Here is a 20103-nt window from a genome sequence, read left to right as displayed (position 1 = left end):
CAAATGGAGTCGGCACGTGTGCTTTTTTTCACTGAAGCCATTGTTTTTATGTCATTTACTAGCGATGGGAAAATGCTTTTGCTCTGTTTTAATTAATGAACGAATGTAAATGTTTATAAACTGTGTTGTATGTCTCCTTTTTGAGTTTCTAAATGCGCTTGATGCTTCTGAAATGTGTTGCAAATTCATCCAGTTCTAGAAACGTTTATTTTCTGCTTTTGGTGACAACATGGTTGCATGAGGCCTCGGAAGATTATTCTGATCCTGGAAGAGCGACGAGCTGCACAAAATGACAGAGTCTTGGTGAGGAGAATTATCTTCAACATAGAAAGGACAGGGTAAAATCCCCGTTTGGGGGATTTCCACATGTTCGTGGGATTTCCATGTGTTCATATGCATTGTATTTTTGATATTTTTAAAGTAAAGATGAAAAAATTAAAACAAAGAACAAGCTGGAATTTCAGAGAGTAGACTGGTTTATACTAGATTTTTTTACTGAGCTGTCAATAGCCAGTATAAACATCCTAAACATTGTATCCCTTGGTAGCAATGTTTTAAGTTTCTAATCTCATATGATCTCACTGTGGTACCAAAGTCCTTTAGAATAAACCAGTTTGATCCTGGCATGGGTTGGTGCTCTTTCTCCAATCAGCATTTAAGAATGTGCTGCTTTTTATTTGCATTAAGCTGTTGAACCAGTTTTTTTGCAAGCCTAATGCATTAAATTTTACTTCCCGTTTCCCTAGCAGAGATGAAGTATCAGAGTCCTTTTTCTGTTTACCTTCGGAGCAGAGGGTTCTCCTAGTTCTCCTGTGTAGAGCAGCTAAGAGCCAGGTACGCAGCATCTGCTCAAATACTGTAGTAGTTTCTCCAGGAAATCTAGTCATGTTAAAACACAGCCTATTTTTTTTCACTTTTGGACTAACTTTAACTGGAAAACCTTTTTGGATAAAAGGTAAGCTTTCAGTTTTTGTTACGTATTTGGAAAGTTTCTCCAAATCTTCTTGTACTCCCTGGTCCTGATCATAATGATGCACACCTTTCAAATCGAGTCACCACTCTCCCCAGGTATTAGGCTATTAGCTGACCTGCTAATTGAGAAAATCTTGTTCAAGAAAAAAAGTGTCTGGAAAAGATTACAGGTTCAAGCTTTTTATAGTTGAGCTCTTTGTGGGTTTTTTTCCTCCAGGATGTAGTAGGTATGTACATACATCGTCTTCCATACAGGACACTGGTTGTGACAACTGCAGTTACCGTCACTCTCATCGACAGTGAAGACTGGAGAAAGAGATTTTGATCTTCAGTAATGCGAGGGAAACTCTTACAGTTCTTTTTTAGTTCTTCATTAACTCATTTCCATTTATGATTTGGCTTCAGATTTTAGATTTAAATGTAACACCTGAAATAGTTCTTAGAAAGTGATATTTTTATGATTTGCATTAAAGATGGTTTCCTGCTTTCAGGTGTCAAAATTTAAATTGTTAGAACTGCATTTCCACTGTTAGTTCAACATGCACTTAACTCACGAAACAGAATGAATTTTGTGATTTAGATAATAAAATTATTGGAGAGTAAGAGCAAAGTCAGAAGTAAATATTGAGTGCCGATACTCTTTGCAGACCCGTTTCCTAATAGCAACTTCCACATTTTGATTGCAATGGGAGTCTTTAATGTTAAACGTATGCTACCTGCACCTAGCTTTTAAAAATCCTGATGTTATCTAATAGTTAGAGATCATCATTACGCTGAAGAATCCTCCTCCTTGCTTTGAGTGGGTGATTCTGTGGCTTCTCTGCAATTATGAATTCCGTTCACAGAAATGTGGGGGCTGAGGGTGACTTTGTGCTACTATAAATGAGAAGAAATCTATTTGTTTCCTTATAAAAGAAAAATGCACACTTTTGTTATTAAAGCCCATGTTACTGTTGGTTCTGTAACCTGTTTAAAAGCAGTGTTTGTGTCTCTGCTGACCAAAGTGAATACTCAAACCAGACTGATGAGTGGACAAGACGAAGATGAATTCAAGTTCAGCCAATTCTAAGAAAAGTCACCAGATATTGTTTTTGTCTTTATAAAACTGTTTACCTGAAACCAGATACTCAGCAGACTTCTTATCTCAAGCTTCCTGCATTAGCATGATATTCTGGGGATAATTCTGATATAAAGTAAAAGGCTACAAACTTACAGGGGTTTGACTGTGGCTGGAACAAACAAAATGCAGCATTAGGCAGTGGCAGGAGGCAGCGTGGTGAACCAAGGTTATGCATGTAGCAGGTGGCAGAATTATATCCAGAGGACAACTTAAGTATTCCTCGTTCAGAGCAATGGGGAAAGGAATAGGAGCAAAGGGATTTAAATGGAAGGAGAGGGCTGAATGGGGAGCTGATCTAATCAAGGAAGGGACAGAAGGAAGTAGGGACATGAGCAAGAGGGAGAAGATGAGCAGTGCAGGACCTAACTAGCTGAAGGCGATACCACAGCAAGGGGCTCTGTAACCAGTAGAAAACATTCCACCGTGTATTTAGGGACTGAATTTATTCTTCTGGAGGTACAATATTCTCCAATTCTCTGTCTAGCAAGTTCTGAAATGTCACGGCAAAGTTGGATCCAATCAAAATAATTGTACCATATGTCCATCAGCCGCTCCTAGAGAGCCCTGCTGTAGATTTACAGATCAGCACGGTCTTCCTGGTGCCGATGAGGTGATTTCACAAAGCTTGAAGGAACTTAATTCTACTTGAGATGTTAGCATCTCTCGCATAGTTGATTTTAACTGGCCAGCTACTTCAAAAATCACTGTGAGGGGACAGATGGGTGGACAGAGAAGGTAGCTGCCTAAATTTTCTGTGGTACATCAGGTTAAAAATGTAGGTCATGGAAGAAAAAATGTTTCAAAAATGATAGACAAAGTTAATGATCCAGGTTAGAATACGTGAGAATTAAGATTGTGTTTAAATCATTGGATACTTTTTCTTTGTGTGCTCCAGAAGACCCCAGCTTTAATCTGAAATTACTTTTTTTAAATCAGTTTGACCATTCCTAAACTATTTCTTCATTGCTATCAAAGTATGCAGTGAATACAGGAAGGGATTTTTTTTTTTCTTGTTCTTGGGATTCTCTATTATGTTACTGTCATATTGGTTGAGGGATTTATTTTTTTCCAAACAATAATTAATTTGGTTTGATATTGCCTATATGAAGGAATGAGAAAAAATTTGAGCTGTTATCCCAGTTTATAATGTAAGTAACTAAGACCAAGATTTAAAGCCAAGATTGCCGGCCAGTTTTGGACACCCTGTTTAAGAAAGCTTTTACTCGAATTTGCAGTTTTTAGCACTTTACATCAGTTGTGTTTGGGGTGGTGTAGTCGTTAACCTTGAATACAGTCAAAACAGCATTTCTGCAGAGAATGAGGCCACATATATTTAATTTAAACACTCAGAAATTAAGAGTAACTTGGCCATGAATGAAAATGTTGATTTCTGCGACTTTCCCAGCACAACCCAAGAACTCTGTCAGAGACAGAATAGACTGTCTAAACTGAGCATGCGCAGTCAGGTCCTGTACTGGTGAAATTTCTCCTTTTTATGGCCTGATCAGAATGGTTTTTCAGCAATCACCACTGTGCAGATGCCAACATAACGTCTTACTTATCCCTTCTGATTCTTGAGAAATTTAAAACTTTTTTTTTAGGTGTACCTTCTGAACAGACATCCAGACTTTCTACATTAGAAATAATTATTCCTCAAAGTCTGACAGACAGAGAGAAACATCACCCATTTTTTCATGAGGTTTGTTATTCTATCTGATCTTTTTCTTCTGATGTTGCTGGTTTTCGCAATATTGGCCTGTATTACACAAAGACACATAATGTATAGTATATAGAGATTATTTTTGTGAAGAAATGTGCGCTATCTCTTCAGATTCTTAAGTGTTTTCAACAAGTTTAGTGTAAATTTGTTCCCACAAAGGTCTGTGACTACACTCTTAAGTTAACACCTTTCAAACTTCTGGTCTCTGTTAACAGAGTGGGAAGGAACAGGAAGAATATTTCCATGTCCTCCAAGTCAGATTAGATGTTGAACTCGAACTTGAACTAACGTCCATGCTGTGTATGTTCTTTTGCTCATTGTACCTGGTCTTTGGATAACCAGAGGATTTCAACCATGTAGCACCTAAAAGGCTGATGCTCACTTAGTAGAAATGGTCCCACAGAGTCGCACAGGTTAGATGAACGAGTTAAAAGCGAAATATCTGAGCCTTAATTCTTCAGTTCTGAGGTAACTTAACCTATGTTCCAGATATCGAGTTCCATTACTGAAATAACTCTTAATGAAATTGCATTAGTCATCTTTGTGCAAACCGATTAAGGAAGGAGGAATCTCTGAGTCGTTCATCTGGCTGCCGATGATTTACATAAGGAGTGTCACGAAACATGATGGTGTGGTTGGGCAAAGAGTGCACACATGGGCTGTGCGCTTCTCTGGGAACTGAGGCTGGCCACCTTCATCCAAGCCGTATCTACCTCCTCTCCACTAGCGTCTGAGGGCCACCTGTTCCTGAACCTATAGAAGTACAGCGCGGTAGTCTACATTTAGCTTTACTAACGCTTCTTTTTTGTTCTTTTAATACCACAAATTTTACATTTTCATTTTGCTGTAGACTTTAGATCTTCTACATTCCCTCTAGAAATCTCTAATGGCAGACATATTTAATTTCTTCTGTAGTTTGTGTACGTTTTCATTCTGTCTTCTTAGCTTAGTAGAATTGAAACTTTCCATAAGAAAGAATGTAGAGTGTGCTGCTGAGACTTTGAAAGGCATGAGGGTTAGGAATGTGTGTTTTGTAAATCTGGTAAATACACACATACACAGTAGTTGGACTTCTCTTGTCAAAGAAAACATGGAACTGACACAACCAAGTAGAAAATCACCTAATGAAGTGATATCTTTTGTTCTGTTTTCAGGTGTACTCAGATGACAATCTTTCTTACTCAATTAAAACCAGAAATGGAACATACCTCCTAAAACTGAAGAAAAATAAGTATGTGATAGAGCGTTCTAAGAAATTGTTCCATCTTGGGATTTAGTTGCACATAGTATGCAGAGTATAAAAATACAGACATGTATTTTTATACTGAAAAAAATCAGAAGAAACCATTTAAATGCCAGATTGTAGTAATTACAAAATTACTTGTTAAATAGTGTCTCTGTTATGGTACTAGCTTGCAAATAGAAGGGAATAATATTTTTTCTAGTTGTGCAGAAATTTATTTTGATTATATTTTATTAGCACCACAAAGCAGTAAATTTCAGAAAAACCTTATGGAAAATTAGAATTTGTTTCAAAATTAGTTCTTTATTAGCAGGGAGGGGAGGGCTGTTAGCGGTGTTGTACTTGAAGAAATTTGTCTATTACTGTTGTTCCTCATTCCTGAGCCTGTAATAGTCCAGGCCGTGATATGACATAGTCTGTTCAGATCCTATTCTATGGAAATTTTAGTTAACATATTTCAAAATAACTTCTTGTCCAAATAATGCAGCTCATTTTTGAGATATTTTGTTTCATGTCTGTGGATTTTAATAATAATTTGGCATGACTGTGCTGCTAACAGAATGCTGCTAACCTTACTAGGATCCGTGACTTATTTCTCGCTTTCTAGACTGTTAAAAGAGCAGTAGTTTGTTTTTTTTTCCAGAAACCTTGTTAGCGAAGACTTTACGCTCTATACATATGGGGAAAATGGGAAACTGGAGGCAACACAATCAAAAAACAAGGTATTGTGGATAATAAAATTCCCCTTTTGTGTAAGTTTCCTCAAACCAGGGAAGCCAAGCTTTATGAATTGAAGTCATACTAACAATTTGATAGAACTGAGGATGACAACAAGGATACGTATGCACCTAAATAGATTTTCAAAGCAAAAGTGAATGCACAACCATTAATTCTGAGTGTCTTCATTTCTCTATAATAGGACAATGAAAATTGGTTACATTTTTGGCAGTGGAGGGGAAGATGCAAGTGATGCACATAAAGTATCTACAGAAGAAAAATATATTTGCTGGGAAAAAGGCTTTTGTGAATTTTCACATTTGTAGCATTTCTGTTTAAGAGTTACCACTGATACAAAACATACAGTTCTATGTCTTACGAGGGAGCGGGCTGTTTATGGTGATACAGCATCACTGTTTTCCAAGGCGTGAAAGGAGATGCCAGATTATGCCAAGACTGAATCTGAGCTACCTGACTAGGTCACCTTTGCATAGTATGGCAGCACCAAAGCTCTGTAGTTTTGAGGTTCTGAATCAAACAAGCCTTACAAATGCTTTTGCATTTAATTTCAACTTTTGACTGCATGTGAGCTCAGTGAGACTTAACTGGGTGCTTTGTGCATGGGCGAGAGATCAGCCTTTGCGAGGAGTCTCTTTAACAACAAGATGAGCAATGTAGATAAAAAGATTTTGCTAAAAGATGGTGACGAGTTAAACTAAAAAGCTGGTTGTTTTCTAGAACCAAGGGAGCAAATTCTGCTGTAGTTACTCATGTCGGGTAGTATTTTACTCCAAGAGGGTTGGGATTACTTTTAGAATAGGGAACTCTGTAAATTTGTAACAGCCAGCCTTAATGTCATGCAAATAAAAGGTTACGTTAGAAAATAAGTTTGCATTTGAAGGCAACAGCCTTATTTTGTCATTAATTATGTGGTTTTGTTTCATTTCAGACACACTGTTATTATCATGGCACTGTTGAAGGAATTGCTGACTCAATGCTTGCTCTTAGCACATGCGATGGCCTTAGGTATTACCTCTTGCTTTTTGCTTCAGGATAATTCATTGTGCAGTACCAAAGTAAAACAGTAAAAAAAAAGTTGCTATTCATCATACAGCTGGAGAGAAAACACCATCCTATCTTGCAATTTTTTTTTTATATTTCACCTTTTGATGAAGCTGGAGCTCTTTAGATGTTTTATATCTTCCCTCAACTGCCACTTTCTTCCCCCTTTTCCAAAATTCCTTCACAGAAAAAGATAACATGAGAGAGAGCATAATCCAAATACAGGCAGAACACGGGCATGAACTGAGGCGTCTATTACTTGACGCGAATGGCTTGACCAGAAGAAATGCCGATGAAGCTTTTGTTAAACTTAACACACTCCTGTGAACAATTCTGTCTTATAAATGGGCATGTTTCAAAAGAAAAACCATTTCTGTGGAAAAAGTTTTGACCAAATTTGAAACAATTTTTTGTGTTTCAAATACAAGAAAATTACATTTATTTGAGAAACATAAAGGGGCCAGATAAATGCATAAAAGATGGTGCTGTTCTCCCCGCAGAATGAGTCCGTGTGAGTTGGCAAAATGAGATGGCATGCAAAGCAAATTGTGCAGATAATCAGAATGTGCTTACAGTGTCCGTGCTCCGCTGTGTTCATTGAGCTTGGCTCTTTAGCTGGACTTTGGATATACTTGTTGGTTGTAGTAGCCGTGTTCAGTTTGATGTTTTTTTCACAAGCAGGAAGAGGCAAATGGGATAAAGTTCACCCACATATCTTTCACATATAGTATCACAGTGAGATGCCACTCGCTATGAATAATGACATTTCCTGGCATTCCTTTAAAAGAACCATAAAACGGTCAACATGCTGGTATTTCAGGTAATGCTGGATCTCACTAAGCAGAACAGATATTTCATTTTGGCTGTTCTGCAAACTCACGTGGACTCAAAACCTTTGGTTACCTTGTACTCACATTTCTGAGGATCTTCTTTCACAAGATATTAACGAGAGAATTCTTGTTCTAAATATAATTTTGAGATTCAGGAGAACAAGATAATAGCTTCTGAAAGATTCTGGTACAGCAAATGGGCACGTACCCGGTGTTTCTGAGCCACGGACAAACGCAAAATCTTTATACTTAGCTGCACTCAGCAGTGCAATACTGCTGTTGCCCTCATAAACACCCCGGTGATTGCTTTTAGCCTCTCTTTCTGTCTTAGAAGATACCTTTTTCTAAAATGCTAAATTACTTTAGCTCCATGGAGCTCAGAGTGAGACTAGAGATAAGGGCTAAAAGAGACCCTTTGCATCAGCTCTGTACCCACTATCCAGACTCATTTAGTAAAAATGTGGCTTTCCCAGTAACTGACTCAGGAGCCCACACTTGTGTACGATCAAGTATTTTAAATAAGTTCTGTTTTGTCTTTTGAGATCCTATTGGGCATTTGAACATATCCTCTATATTAAGATAATTAAGATAACTTATTTCAAAATAGTGGTATGAGCAGTTCTAGTTTTTAAGTATCCAGCTGTCATTCACTCACCTAGTCCATAACCACAAGGGAAAAATTATGGAATAATTTTTCATTCTTGTATGATTATTAGAGGAATTCTCTACATCGGAGGCAAATGGTATGGAATGGAGCCACTCAACACATCCAGCACATTTGAACACGTGTTTTACCAGTTAGAAGATATGCAGGATATCCCCTTCCAATGTGCTGTGCTGAATGGCAGCCTTCATCACGAGATGTCTGTGAAGAAGCAGTCTGTGAAATACGCATTTTTATCAAACAGTACCTCTAGCAGGGAAAAGCTTTTGAGGGTAAATACCTTCCTGTTTCTCTCTTGAGTCCAAGCCTTCTCCTCAGTCTGTTCCAGCAGCCAAGGGTTTCCAGAGCTCTTGCTTTGGCATGGTATCATTGCAGGTGGGCTTGGCCTGGCAGGCCACTTCCTTGTTGCCTTCATTTTCCCCCAAACTGGTGGGAGTACTGCTAAGGAAATCCTGAAACAGAAAACAGAACAATGGGAATTTAACATAGCTCGAAGCAATACTTTATCAGAAGAGCAGAGCTCTGCCCAAGATAGTTGTGGGTATGATGTGAAAGGCATGAAGCTGCCATTCAGCTGACGCATCCCAGCATCTGAGCAGAAGTGAATTACTGACATACAGATATTTATGTGGAAATCTAAGGCAAATTGATAGGCCACATTAAAAAATGCATAACTGCTTTATAAATCCATGAAATGAAAAACATAAGTAAAAAACCCTTGAACTCGTTAGTCATTTATGTTAACTTATTGTGCTTTCTAATTTGCAGAAGAAGCGAGCTGTCCTGCCACAGAAGAGCTATGTGGAATTATTTGTGGTTGTGGATAACAACAGGGTAATGATTTCATCCAATGCTACATACATTTTATTAAACCATTATATTTTTTCTCTGATATTCTCATATAATATTTTACAGTTTTTGCTGAAGAAATTGGATCCTGCTGCAGTGCAAAAGGAAACAGTTGAGCTGATTAATTACGTTGATGGGGTAGGTCAGATAAGTTGCTGAGATTCGGTAGTTTATACTTCATCATAGTTTTCAAAAGAACAGCTAATGCAGTAAATCTGAACAATTATGTTCTGAAACTGTATCTGGAAGTTATACAGCAATTTGTAACATATTTAAGGCCCCTCATTAATCCATGCACAAGTCTTATAGAGGTGTAGACAGAGGGAGAGATGCAAGATGTTTTTAAACCACTTCTCTGTGCTCCCAGACTTTGGCTGCTCCAGGAACGTGAGGTCTCCAGTAGGTTTTACATTTCCAGGAAGAGTATTTCTCATGTACGTAGTTCTTTTTTATTAAGCAAACTGTCAGCGCTGTGAACAATTCCATAAGCTCTCTGATGATCTGTTCCCAATTTCTCCTCAAGACAATTAGCTAAGGAAATGAATGAACACAGTCTTTCCAACTTCTCCAACTGAGAGATATGTTTAGGTACCTTCATGAAGTAGATTGCCTTCAGTCATATATTTTTTCCTCACATCAAACTATTAATTATGCAAAGAAACTAAAGTTATGTCTCAGTCATTATGTTCAGCTTAATGTTTACAGTAGTGGTGATGCAGTCTTTCAGTTGAAACTGATGGACAGTAATTGTCATTATATTTTTTCAGATGTATAGAGCATTAAACATCCAGATTGTTTTGGTTGGATTAGAGATCTGGACACATACAAACCCCATATCTGTAATGGATGGTTCAGCTGGAGATGTACTGAGTAGATTTGTTTCTTGGAGACAGAACGATCTTCTTAAACGATCACGAAATGATGTTAGCCATCTCATAATGTAAGTGTTCAGTGGAAAAACTAGCCATGCTGCCAATGTTGTTAATGTATATGATTTTGGGTTTGTGTATGAATGAAGATATAACTAGAGTAAAATTCACTCAACTTACAAACTGTTTTAACCTGGAAAAATGTTAAGAAAGTGTTATGAATTCTTTGTAGATAATCAGCTCCAGGTGGATCTGCTTGAGCAGGGGTGTTGGACCAGATGACCTCCAGAGGTCCCTTCCAACCTCAACTGTTCTGTGATTCTGTGAACTCAGAAGCACTGACACAGCAGATTTAGATGATTGGTCATTATTTTCAAGCTCTGTTATTGGGATGTTCATTATTTATTACAGTGAAACCCTGATATGATGATAAATTTCTTCTTGACTTCAAGAATACCAGCTTTTGACTTGCAGTATTTGTTTCAGACTCATCAGTGTCTTTTAGTAGAACTCATGAACTTTCAGCCCCTCTTTCAACACCTTCAAACTGCTTTTGTTGCAGAGGGAGAAGCTCTTATGGTGGAGCCATTGGAATGGCTTTTGTAGGTACCGTCTGCTCACAAGTCCAGGGAGGGTCAATCAGCACTGTAAGTACATAACGTTGTGGTTTTTAGAAGAAACTAGCACAAGAGCTGCTTGATATGCTGCTAGTCAGACTAAGAGGTACCTGAACAACTAAGGCTTTCCCCTGTGCATTTACACAACCCAGAGTTGTAGCTACTGCTATTGCCAGACACTGCTTCCACAGAGGTACCTTCCGGAATGTCCTAAATAAATGATGTGCAATTTGTTGACCTATTTGGTCAAGGCACTGAGGTCTTGGAGTGGTATGGCTTCTGTCACGGGGCTTCTGATGTAAAGACTTGTGCATATTTTTATACTTGTATAAAAAAAAAAAAAGTTTTTTCCAATTTCTCTCTTCATCATATTCCAGTCCATTTGGCTGATTTAGTCCTGAAATGATTTTTTATCACCTTTTTGTAATTCGGCTAGCTCAAGGTTGTATAAGAAAAGCCCATTCTTGTACCATTAAGGTGCATAACCACAGTGGTTTTGGGATGGGAATGCAGCTACAAAATAATGTGTATTTTTTGACTCTTTACATGGATAGGCAGTGAACATGAAGCAGTCTATTCTAAAGTGTCTGGAATTCTCCACAATGAGGCTGTAAACGGGCAAGAAATCTAAATTTGGCAACATTAGTCAGAAAGGATTTTTTCTCTTTCACCCTTGGGGCAGCACCAGTATCTCCAGAGGTCCCTCTCCTTACAATATGGATGCCACAACATCATGCACAACCTTAGAGGCAGATTCTGTTCTTTACCAGTCTTTTGTCTTTTTGCCTTTGAAGACTCCATTGAAATCAGCGTCATGATTGATTAACTGTGTCATTATTCAGAATATGATCCTAATGGAAGAAATAGAACAGAGAGGCAGAATCTGGCCCTACTGAAAAAACAGTGACAAATTGCATGCTCTTGCTGCTTTCGCTTTGCAATACAATTCAGTATTCTGTCTTCATAGCCTTCGAGAGACTTGTGGCTTGAATAAATCAGTAGGTAGAAACTTAGTAATGTCTTTAGTTTTATATTTTTCTAACACTGATTCTTTTTATTAGTTGAATCATAACAATGTGTTACGTCATGCTACAGTAGTTGCACATGAATTGGGACATAATCTGGGAATGAAACATGACGATAAAAGGTGTCCTGCATCCTATATTATGCACAGCACAGATAAGTAAGATTTCCAGTTATTTTATTTTAATAATTGTTATTTACCTGCAGTGACTATGCCTTATAAGCTGTGAAACTCCCACGAATCTTGAAGAACTTTTGTGAATGGGGAGTTGTTTGAAAAGTTTAACCACAGAGGTGAATTCACTGACTTAGGTCCTGACATCATTTTAATTTGAAATGTTGCCTGTTTTCGATCCAGTCATTATTTGTAGCATTCCTAAAACTTATTTGGATTTTCTTAATTTTTTTTTTTAATGATAGTATCTTGCTTTTTTTTTTTACCCTGCTGAGAATGCTTTACATATATTCACCAGGTTTGTGCAAACATGCACCCTTCACACAGATTCTAGTAACAGTTAATTTAAACCAAAACTATCAGCCTAGATTTCTTTCAGTTCATTTGTTCTTTGGCTTCCCCTTAAGAGAAGAAGATCATATTATTTTATCTATCCACATTTGTATTAATAAATCAGGGTAATTGAACACTGGACAAAACTACTATAAGATGATGCATTCCTTAGTTCATAGGGATTCCAAGTTAAGGTGAATGTCTTTCTGGAAATCATTTTTTAATCAAGCATTTTTAGGCTCAGTACAGACAAGGAATTTCTAAGGCCTGTTTTATAGAATGGACAATCTGATAATCTCTTCTTCTTCTGAAAGTACTTGAATATATGCTATATATAGTATTTCTAGTGCTGTACTCTAATGCAAAATAAAGTAAAAATCAAGTATCTCATGATCTCCTAATGCTATGAAACACTGTATTTATTATAGACTGACAATACTTTAAGGGCTTGAGTTGTGTTTTTTCCTGTAAGCAAAATATTTATAATAAAAAAATAATATGCTTTACAGTGGATCCAGTAATTTCAGCACCTGCAGTGCTGATGATTTTGAGAACCTTATTCTAAGTGGAGGTGGAAACTGCCTTAGAAATCCTCCCAGAACAAGTAATGTTTACAAGGAACCTGTCTGTGGTAATAATGTGATCGATAACGATGAAGAATGTGATTGCGGCAAACCGCAGGTAATGAATCAAATTCAATTGCATGTTGTATATTATATTATATTATATTATATTATATTATATTATATTATATTATGTTATGTTATGTTATGTTATATTATAATTTGTTGTGTAACACTGGCCTTTTGGTATACCTGATTTACATTAATATCTGAGGAGCTTTCCTTGCAAATTTACATTTTTGCAAGCAATATGAAGATAAATTTTAGGAAAAGCCTAAAATCAGACTTTGAATTTGATATGAACTCAGTAAAGGGCTGCTGGACTTCACAGAATTTTGAGCCAATGCCTAAGAAAGAAGAACATTTCAGTGCAGAATACGTGGAAACACCACTGGGTTTTGTGCTGGTTTTAGCAACATGGGTATTCCTGTTACATAAAAGAGACTCCTCCATAAAACAGTAGGGCACTTACAGGTTTCCTAACTGTAACCCTTAAACTTCACCCACAATAAAATTGCTTTTGTTGGTCATATTTGCATTGTCAAAATGTCCCTCAAATAATGGGATATATTGACTCATTCTTTAGACAATAAAGGTGTCTCAAAAAAGACAGCAATAAATTGAAAAGCTGCAGCAAAGCCAGGTTCCATTGTATAGGCTGCCTTCGAAGTCATGAAAAGATACCAACATTTCTCTACATCAAACTGCTAGTGTAGTGGAAAAATAAGATGAGGGGAGCGGTGATAAGAAGTGTTACTTAAAAACCAAAGTGTTCTGCTTCTTTTAGTGTCCATTTAAAGTGTAAACCTATCCTATACCGCTGTGCCACAACACATCAAAACAGATGTCTTTCTGATGACTTCTGGTAAAAAAATACAGCCAAACTGTATGCCGGTTTCTGTTAGAGCAGAAGGCTGTCAACCTCAGAACGTGCAAGAGATGGCATATTTAAAGTTTGGTTTGCCCATGCACTTGGTTTGATGATGTACTTTCCTAGCTATATAGCGAGGTAAAAACATTGTGTCTATGGTTGTTCTTCAGGAATGTACTAACCCTTGCTGTGACGCTGCAACCTGCAAACTCACACCTGGATCGCAGTGCGCTGAAGGACTGTGCTGCAAAAATTGCAAGGTAGGCTGTTTCATTAAGCTAAACTGAAACTATTTACCCAGAGAGGTAGTGGAGGCCCCATCCCCAGAAACATCCTAGGCCAGGTTGGATGGGGCTCTGAGCACCCTGGGCTGGTTAAAGCTGTCCCTGGCACTGCAGGGGCTGGGCTGGGGGGGCTCTGAAGGGCCCTTCCAACCCAAAGCATTCTATGATTCTATGATTCCATGATTCTATTTACTAGTATTTTTTAATGTTGGAAAAGAGCTATCATTGTACTCTTGACATATTTTCACATTATCAAACTACATTCACCAGTAGAGAGCATGTAAGCAGAGAATTTGTGTCTAACAACTCTTGGCCAGTAGCTTAGAAATGGAATGTCATATCTGTGTCATCCCTTGCAGCAGGCAGGAGCACTCAGGGGACTCAGTAGTAGTGATCTCCGTGATGCAACACCAAGCTTCTCCAAAGTCTATGGTAGTTGGCTGCTTTTTAATTTGTACTTGTGTATGCATTTGTACAATCTACCCAAGTCCTCTGCAGGCTCAGCTCATAAACTTTATAGCTACACCATATGAAACTGCAGGAAGTTTTGGATATTCGTTAGATACTGATATGAAAAACTGTTTTGTCGTCCTTAAAATCACAGAAGGTTCCCAGCTGTCATTGTTTCATGTTATAACTTCTGCTGTCGCGAAATAATAGTAGGGTGGCACTCCTCTCTGGTTCTAGTTTAAAGTGGCAGGAACAGAGTGCAGATCAAAAATGGATTTCTGTGATCTACCTGAATACTGCAATGGAAGCAATGCCTACTGTCCAGACGACGTTTATATCATGAATGGCTACCCGTGCAACAACATGAAGGCATACTGCTACTATGGAGTATGCCAGAGTTTTGATTCACAATGTGAATCTATATATGGAAAAGGTACGTTTTAATGCAAAAAGACTTGTAGTCTCCTAATAGACATTTCCGATTTTTCTTTTTCTTTCTCATATTTTTAAGACAGTGTAGTGGCTTACTAAGATTCACTATTTTTTGTACAGGGGCACGAAAAGCACCTGATGTATGCTTTGAAAAAGCAAATATCAAAGGAGATAGGTTTGGGAACTGTGGAATGAGCGGTGGAGCATACAAGAAATGTCCTATTCAGTAAGTCACCAGCAAATAAAAGCTAACCCTAAAATCTGCGATGTAAAAAATATATTCTGTTACAAACTCTTAGAGCATGAGATTCAAAAGAATATTTCCTTGAAATGCAAGCTAAAAAGTTTGACTGGATGGTGTATTTGTACTGATGCTGGTTTTTTTCTGTTCACCTTGTCTCTGAGTGTCATTCATTCAATACAGGCATAGTCTGTGCGGCAAGCTCCAGTGCACATCTGTTAGCCTTCAAAATCTTCCTGCTTGGAGTGTTGTTACTAACGCATCTGGGGCTTTATGCTGGTCTTCTGACTTTGACTTAGGATCAGATGTCCCTGATCCTGCTCAAGTTCATGATGGAACAGCCTGTGGAGAAAAGAAGGTAAGATGAATCACAGCAGCATTACAGAATATATTCCACCAACTGGAAAGTTCTTAACTTTCAAAAGCTTTAGATAGCTTACATACATTTGTATGCCACAACATAATAAAAAAATCTGCTTTTTGAGATATACACATACAAACAATTAATTGGCTCTTCAAAAACTGGGATGCTACAAATCAGTGAACTACATCATCAGTTATTCACATTACTCCATGAAAATGCATCCACAGACTTAAGAAAAGCTGAGACAAATACAGCTATAAAATTGTGAAGTACTGAATGTTCTATCAGCCCTTTGTCTGGACATTTAAGTAAAAGCTGTAGACTTGTAAACGTATACATTTATGTAGTTTATTTATAAAAGGATGGGATTTTTCTTGTTTTGTGTTTGAAAGACACTAATTACTTTTTCCAGGCCTGTGTAGGTTTTGAATGTGTGAATGCAAGTCATCTGGGCTACAGCTGTGATGTAAAGCAGCAGTGTAACGACAATGGGGTGAGTAGATGGTGTTTTCATGCTGTTTCCAGAAGACAGAGGTAGGTGCAAAATCCCTGCATACAAGCAATAACCAGCCAGATGGCTTTGGTTTTTTCTGATCTGTATTAAAAGTTAAGTCCACTTTTTTTATCTGTAATTCATGTTGCCAGTATACTGTAAACCTCTTAGTGCTACCATTGAAAGACATTTCTTCTCAGGTTCCCTAGGGAATTTTCTAATATTACTGAGCTGTTGAATTGTAAAAAGAAAATATTCCTTTGAGGAGGACAGCCTAGTGATTCCTGATTTATGTATGTCTCCGTGAAAAATCAAAATGGAGTCCAAAGGTTGTAAAACTGAGTTCTTTGGACTGTAATCTATTGCAGGCAAATAACAAAACAAAGGTTAACTTCTACAGAGGATTAACTTCTGGTATCAGTATCACTCAGTGTTTTGGGATGTTACGGAGGGGGAGAGCTTATTCCCAAGCAACACTAAGCAATATTTCTTGTTTCCACGTGCAATTCTTAATGTGTAACTCCAAATATATCCTGGAGGTCGAAAGCGGCCGTGTTGGTCGTTTGACTGATCCCTGTTGTATTGACTGTAGGTGTGCAACAACAACGGGAACTGCCACTGCAATTCTGGGTGGGCGCCTCCGTTCTGTAACCGGGGAGGCTACGGCGGCAGTGTTGACAGTGGTCCAGCTCACATAGGTACGATGCTGAAACTGGCCTTCATTCTGCCCCCAGTGCCTGATAAAACAATCTAATAACAGGGGGGTTTTCAGTCGCTTTTCAACTGTTTTTTTTCTACTGCATGGGACACTTAATTGTGGACTGACTTAAAGAACAAACATTACTATCTGATGTGTAGGTTTGCAGACATCAAGGAAGTTCATCCAAGGGAGAATTTGACCTCTATTTTGTCTGAGATAAAAAGCAATACATTCAATTACTGAAACTAAAAGCAATACATAAATTACTGTTACATTTTTAAATAGATATTTAGGTATTTACTCAGGTATTTAAAATAGAGTTCTGATAAAATGGATGTCATAGAGGAAGACTATAGCTTGAGAATGAAACCAGCAGCCTTTATACATGGAAAAGGTCTCACAGAAAGGAGAGGGGTTAAGGAGGTGCATGCAGCAAGCTGCAGCTGGCTCAGGTGAGAGCCATGAAATTCTGCAAGGGGAAAATGGAGTAGATTTTGCTGGCCTTCACGCTGAGAGACCACACAAATGTTTTGTATTTACTAACAGCTTAGGAAGACAAAGACATGCAGATCAGCTGTGGGTAAGCACATACAAAATGAATTAGTCTGCTCTAGAATTCTTGGAAAAATATATGGAAAAGGAGAAAGTTTTGTGTATCATACAACATGGGGTGGGTAAGGCTGAAAGAACTTGTGATAACATAAGGCCAAATCCTACTTCTCTGATCACAGCATTTTAAAAATTTCAGTGGTTTATAAATTTATAAATTACTAGTTTTAATCTATACTAATTTGAAGATTGTAGTTTTTACAACAGAAAGGTGTCTTCAGCAGAAAAAATGCTTTAATATGAGGTTAAACGAGATTCCTATCTTACGTGATTTCAATTCTTTTTCTCTAGATACGTCACTTCGGGATGGTCTGCTTCTTTTTTTCTTCCTTGTGTTGCCAATAGTAATCATTACTGTATTAGCAGTAATTAAGCGTGATGCAATAAAAAGGAAGTTTTGCAGCAAAAGTAGAAGACAACACAGGTATTTCACTTACTACAAATGCGTATTTCAGCACTTGAGAGCATGCTCCAGATTAATGTAGCAAGCCAGTTAGACGCTTTATCTATAGAAAGAATCCCATACCTCCTAAAAGACAAGACTTCCCTGCTATTAGTAGTAGTAGGTAGTTTAATAGCCAGTATGCTGCTATTAGGTAGTTTAATCCAGATACTCCAGTTGTCAGTTCTCAAGCATTTTTTCCCCAAATACATTGCATTTTCCTAATTGTTACTGATAATTGTATTGCGTGGGCACAGGGGCACAGCATATTGAAGTTATTTGCCAGGGCCAGAATGGGGTGGAGTCAGAAACAGAATCCAGATCTCGGAGCTGTAGCCTCGTCCCTTGAAAAACACCGCATCCCTGAAGGCAGTTAAACCAAACGCTGGTTTGCCTGATTACATGGTTTTTATTTCAGGGATAATGATGTGCAGCAACCAAAGCAAAATAACAGACCAAGTCATAACACAAGAAATAATCAGGTAAGATAGATGCATACTCGCATTATTTCATGTTGAGTAATCCAAATTATACAGTGCCTTTTCTCTAATATAGTTACTGATGACTTTTGTGGCTTTTTGACACATTGAAACTATCTGAATTTCCAAGTATTTAAAATAATTTATAACGTGTTAGACAGGATTTCTCTTTGGGCAAGTATGAGCTTTATTGCCTGCCCTGTCAACACAGGCTGTGAGTAGTATGGGATGGAACAAGCGGCTACTTAGCAGAGCAGCCAAAGATTGAACTCTGAATTCCACGGCAAAATACCATAGAAGATGCTTAGCCAGGCTGTGGAGCTAGTTCTGATAAAATAAAATAAAAATTATCAAAACCAAATGTTGCAAAAGAATATGAAGGATGTCACAGGAAACGAAAATTAGTTCTGAAATACCACTAGGTTAATTCTGAATAATTAGCCACACTTTGAAATCTGTGTTTTTTGTTAACTTGATTTTCTGCAACACCTTTTCCAGCCTGCCACATCAAGTCCTGATTGTTTTACCATATCACATTTCCCTGGTCCAAGGTTTGTAGTATTTAAAACCTTCTTTACTTCATGCTTGCTATGTTTACGTTGCTGTATCACTGTAAGTGAAGTTCCTAATGTCTCATGTCTTGCTTAGGAGGATTTTTCATGCAGCATCATATGAGATAAGATAGATTAAATGCTTGAAGAAGAAATGCTGTTTTTCTGCTTATACAGAAAACAGCATAATGGGACATGTAAATGCTACAAGGGAGAGGGATAGGCAGAGAGAGTTAAATATAAATACAAATGCTAGCAACTGTTTAAAAGTGGTAAAGAACCACAGTTTAGAAATACCAGTTGTCTCAAGTCATTAAATACTTCACAAAATGTGTCTTCCATGCTTCAGGCAGCCAGGACAAACCCAGTTTCCTGCAGTTCCTTCAGGACCTCAACAAACCACAGTCCCACCCAGACCAGCTGTCTGAAAAGCTTCTTGGGAACCCTCAACCAATTCTGACAAGTAACCAGTCTGAAAAAAATTAACAGATTGTAATCCCCCAGTCCTCTCCTTGTGCAGCCAAAACGCCTTCTGAAAGCACGTACCTCTGGAAAAGACTTGACACTAAGAGGCACCAAACACAGATTTTGTGACATCCCATTATTTTGCTAATTGCTGCTGGCTGTATTTGTGCCTCTTCTACCTCACCTCTTTGGGTTTTTTTTAAATCAGAAGCCTGAAGTTCAACTCTTGTTAGATTAAATCTGTAACAGCATCCGAGGACGGGACTCTTCTAAGTGTAGCCTTACTTACAGGCCAAAGAGATGTGAATTCAGTTATTTACAGACATAATTTATTCACCTCTAGTCATACGCTGCTGTGAAAATGAGAATGTAGATTGAGCTCTTGGGAATTCTGGAGTCTGTCTACCTCCTGGTCCATCCCCTGAGCAGCGTGCTGCCAGGGACCTCCCTGGCGCCTGCCAACGCAGCCATACCCCGGGCTTGCGGGCAGCGCCCACACCTTGCTCGGAGCCGTGTCTTCGGTGCAGCCGTACCAAAGCTGGGATCCAGATCCCACCTCTCATTACCTACTAGCTGCGTTACTGTCCTGTTCAGGTAGCTTACAAAAGTAACATCATATAGGGACACTAGCAATGGAAAGAAACTCTGTAGGTAACGTATCCGAGCCTAAAAGAAACAAGCCATCTCTGTTGTTATCGAAAATGCGGTGTATCAGGAGATACATTACACAACTTAACAGCGTTTTAATGGTTACAGCTTGAGATTTTTGCTAGAAACGGATTCCACTACAAAAGCAACAGATAACTTCTGTCATTGTAGATGTGACAAATAGAAACCGGTACCAATTTAGAAGAAAGTGTATGAAGTTACATAGTTTGTCAAAATGGTGACTAATGGAAAAGCAG

General features: G+C 38.1%; 1 protein-coding gene across 1 annotated transcript; it reads left to right on the top strand.

Moving 5' to 3' along the window:
• The first annotated feature begins 885 nt into the window (after positions 1-885).
• Positions 886-19161, top strand: LOC104025829 (disintegrin and metalloproteinase domain-containing protein 9). The gene is made up of 22 exons (XM_075717415.1): positions 886-955; positions 3694-3791; positions 4967-5043; positions 5699-5777; positions 6722-6798; positions 8381-8600; positions 9097-9162; positions 9244-9315; positions 9945-10117; positions 10609-10693; positions 11725-11846; positions 12704-12875; positions 13859-13948; positions 14660-14855; positions 14975-15080; positions 15279-15453; positions 15872-15952; positions 16545-16650; positions 17553-17685; positions 18122-18185; positions 18681-18733; positions 19083-19161. Exons 1-22 carry the CDS (start codon positions 886-888, stop codon positions 19159-19161), a joined length of 2394 nt encoding a protein of 797 aa, XP_075573530.1.
• Positions 19162-20103: the final 942 nt, after the last annotated feature.

The sequence above is a fragment of the Pelecanus crispus genome, chromosome 10, assembly GCF_030463565.1.
Source record: "Pelecanus crispus isolate bPelCri1 chromosome 10, bPelCri1.pri, whole genome shotgun sequence".
Taxonomy (NCBI): domain Eukaryota; kingdom Metazoa; phylum Chordata; class Aves; order Pelecaniformes; family Pelecanidae; genus Pelecanus; species Pelecanus crispus.
This window is presented reverse-complemented; position numbering and strand designations above follow the sequence as displayed.

Excerpts from the sequence above, each read along its gene's own strand:
- LOC104025829 (XM_075717415.1), top strand. The coding sequence starts at position 886 with ATGTTAAAACACAGCCTATTTTTTTTCACTTTTGGACTAACTTTAACT. Across the intron at positions 9,163-9,243 it reads TGGTTGTGGATAACAACAGG|TTTTTGCTGAAGAAATTGGA; the intron begins GTAATGATTTCA and ends AATATTTTACAG. Across the intron at positions 18,186-18,680 it reads ATAACACAAGAAATAATCAG|CCTGCCACATCAAGTCCTGA; the intron begins GTAAGATAGATG and ends CACCTTTTCCAG.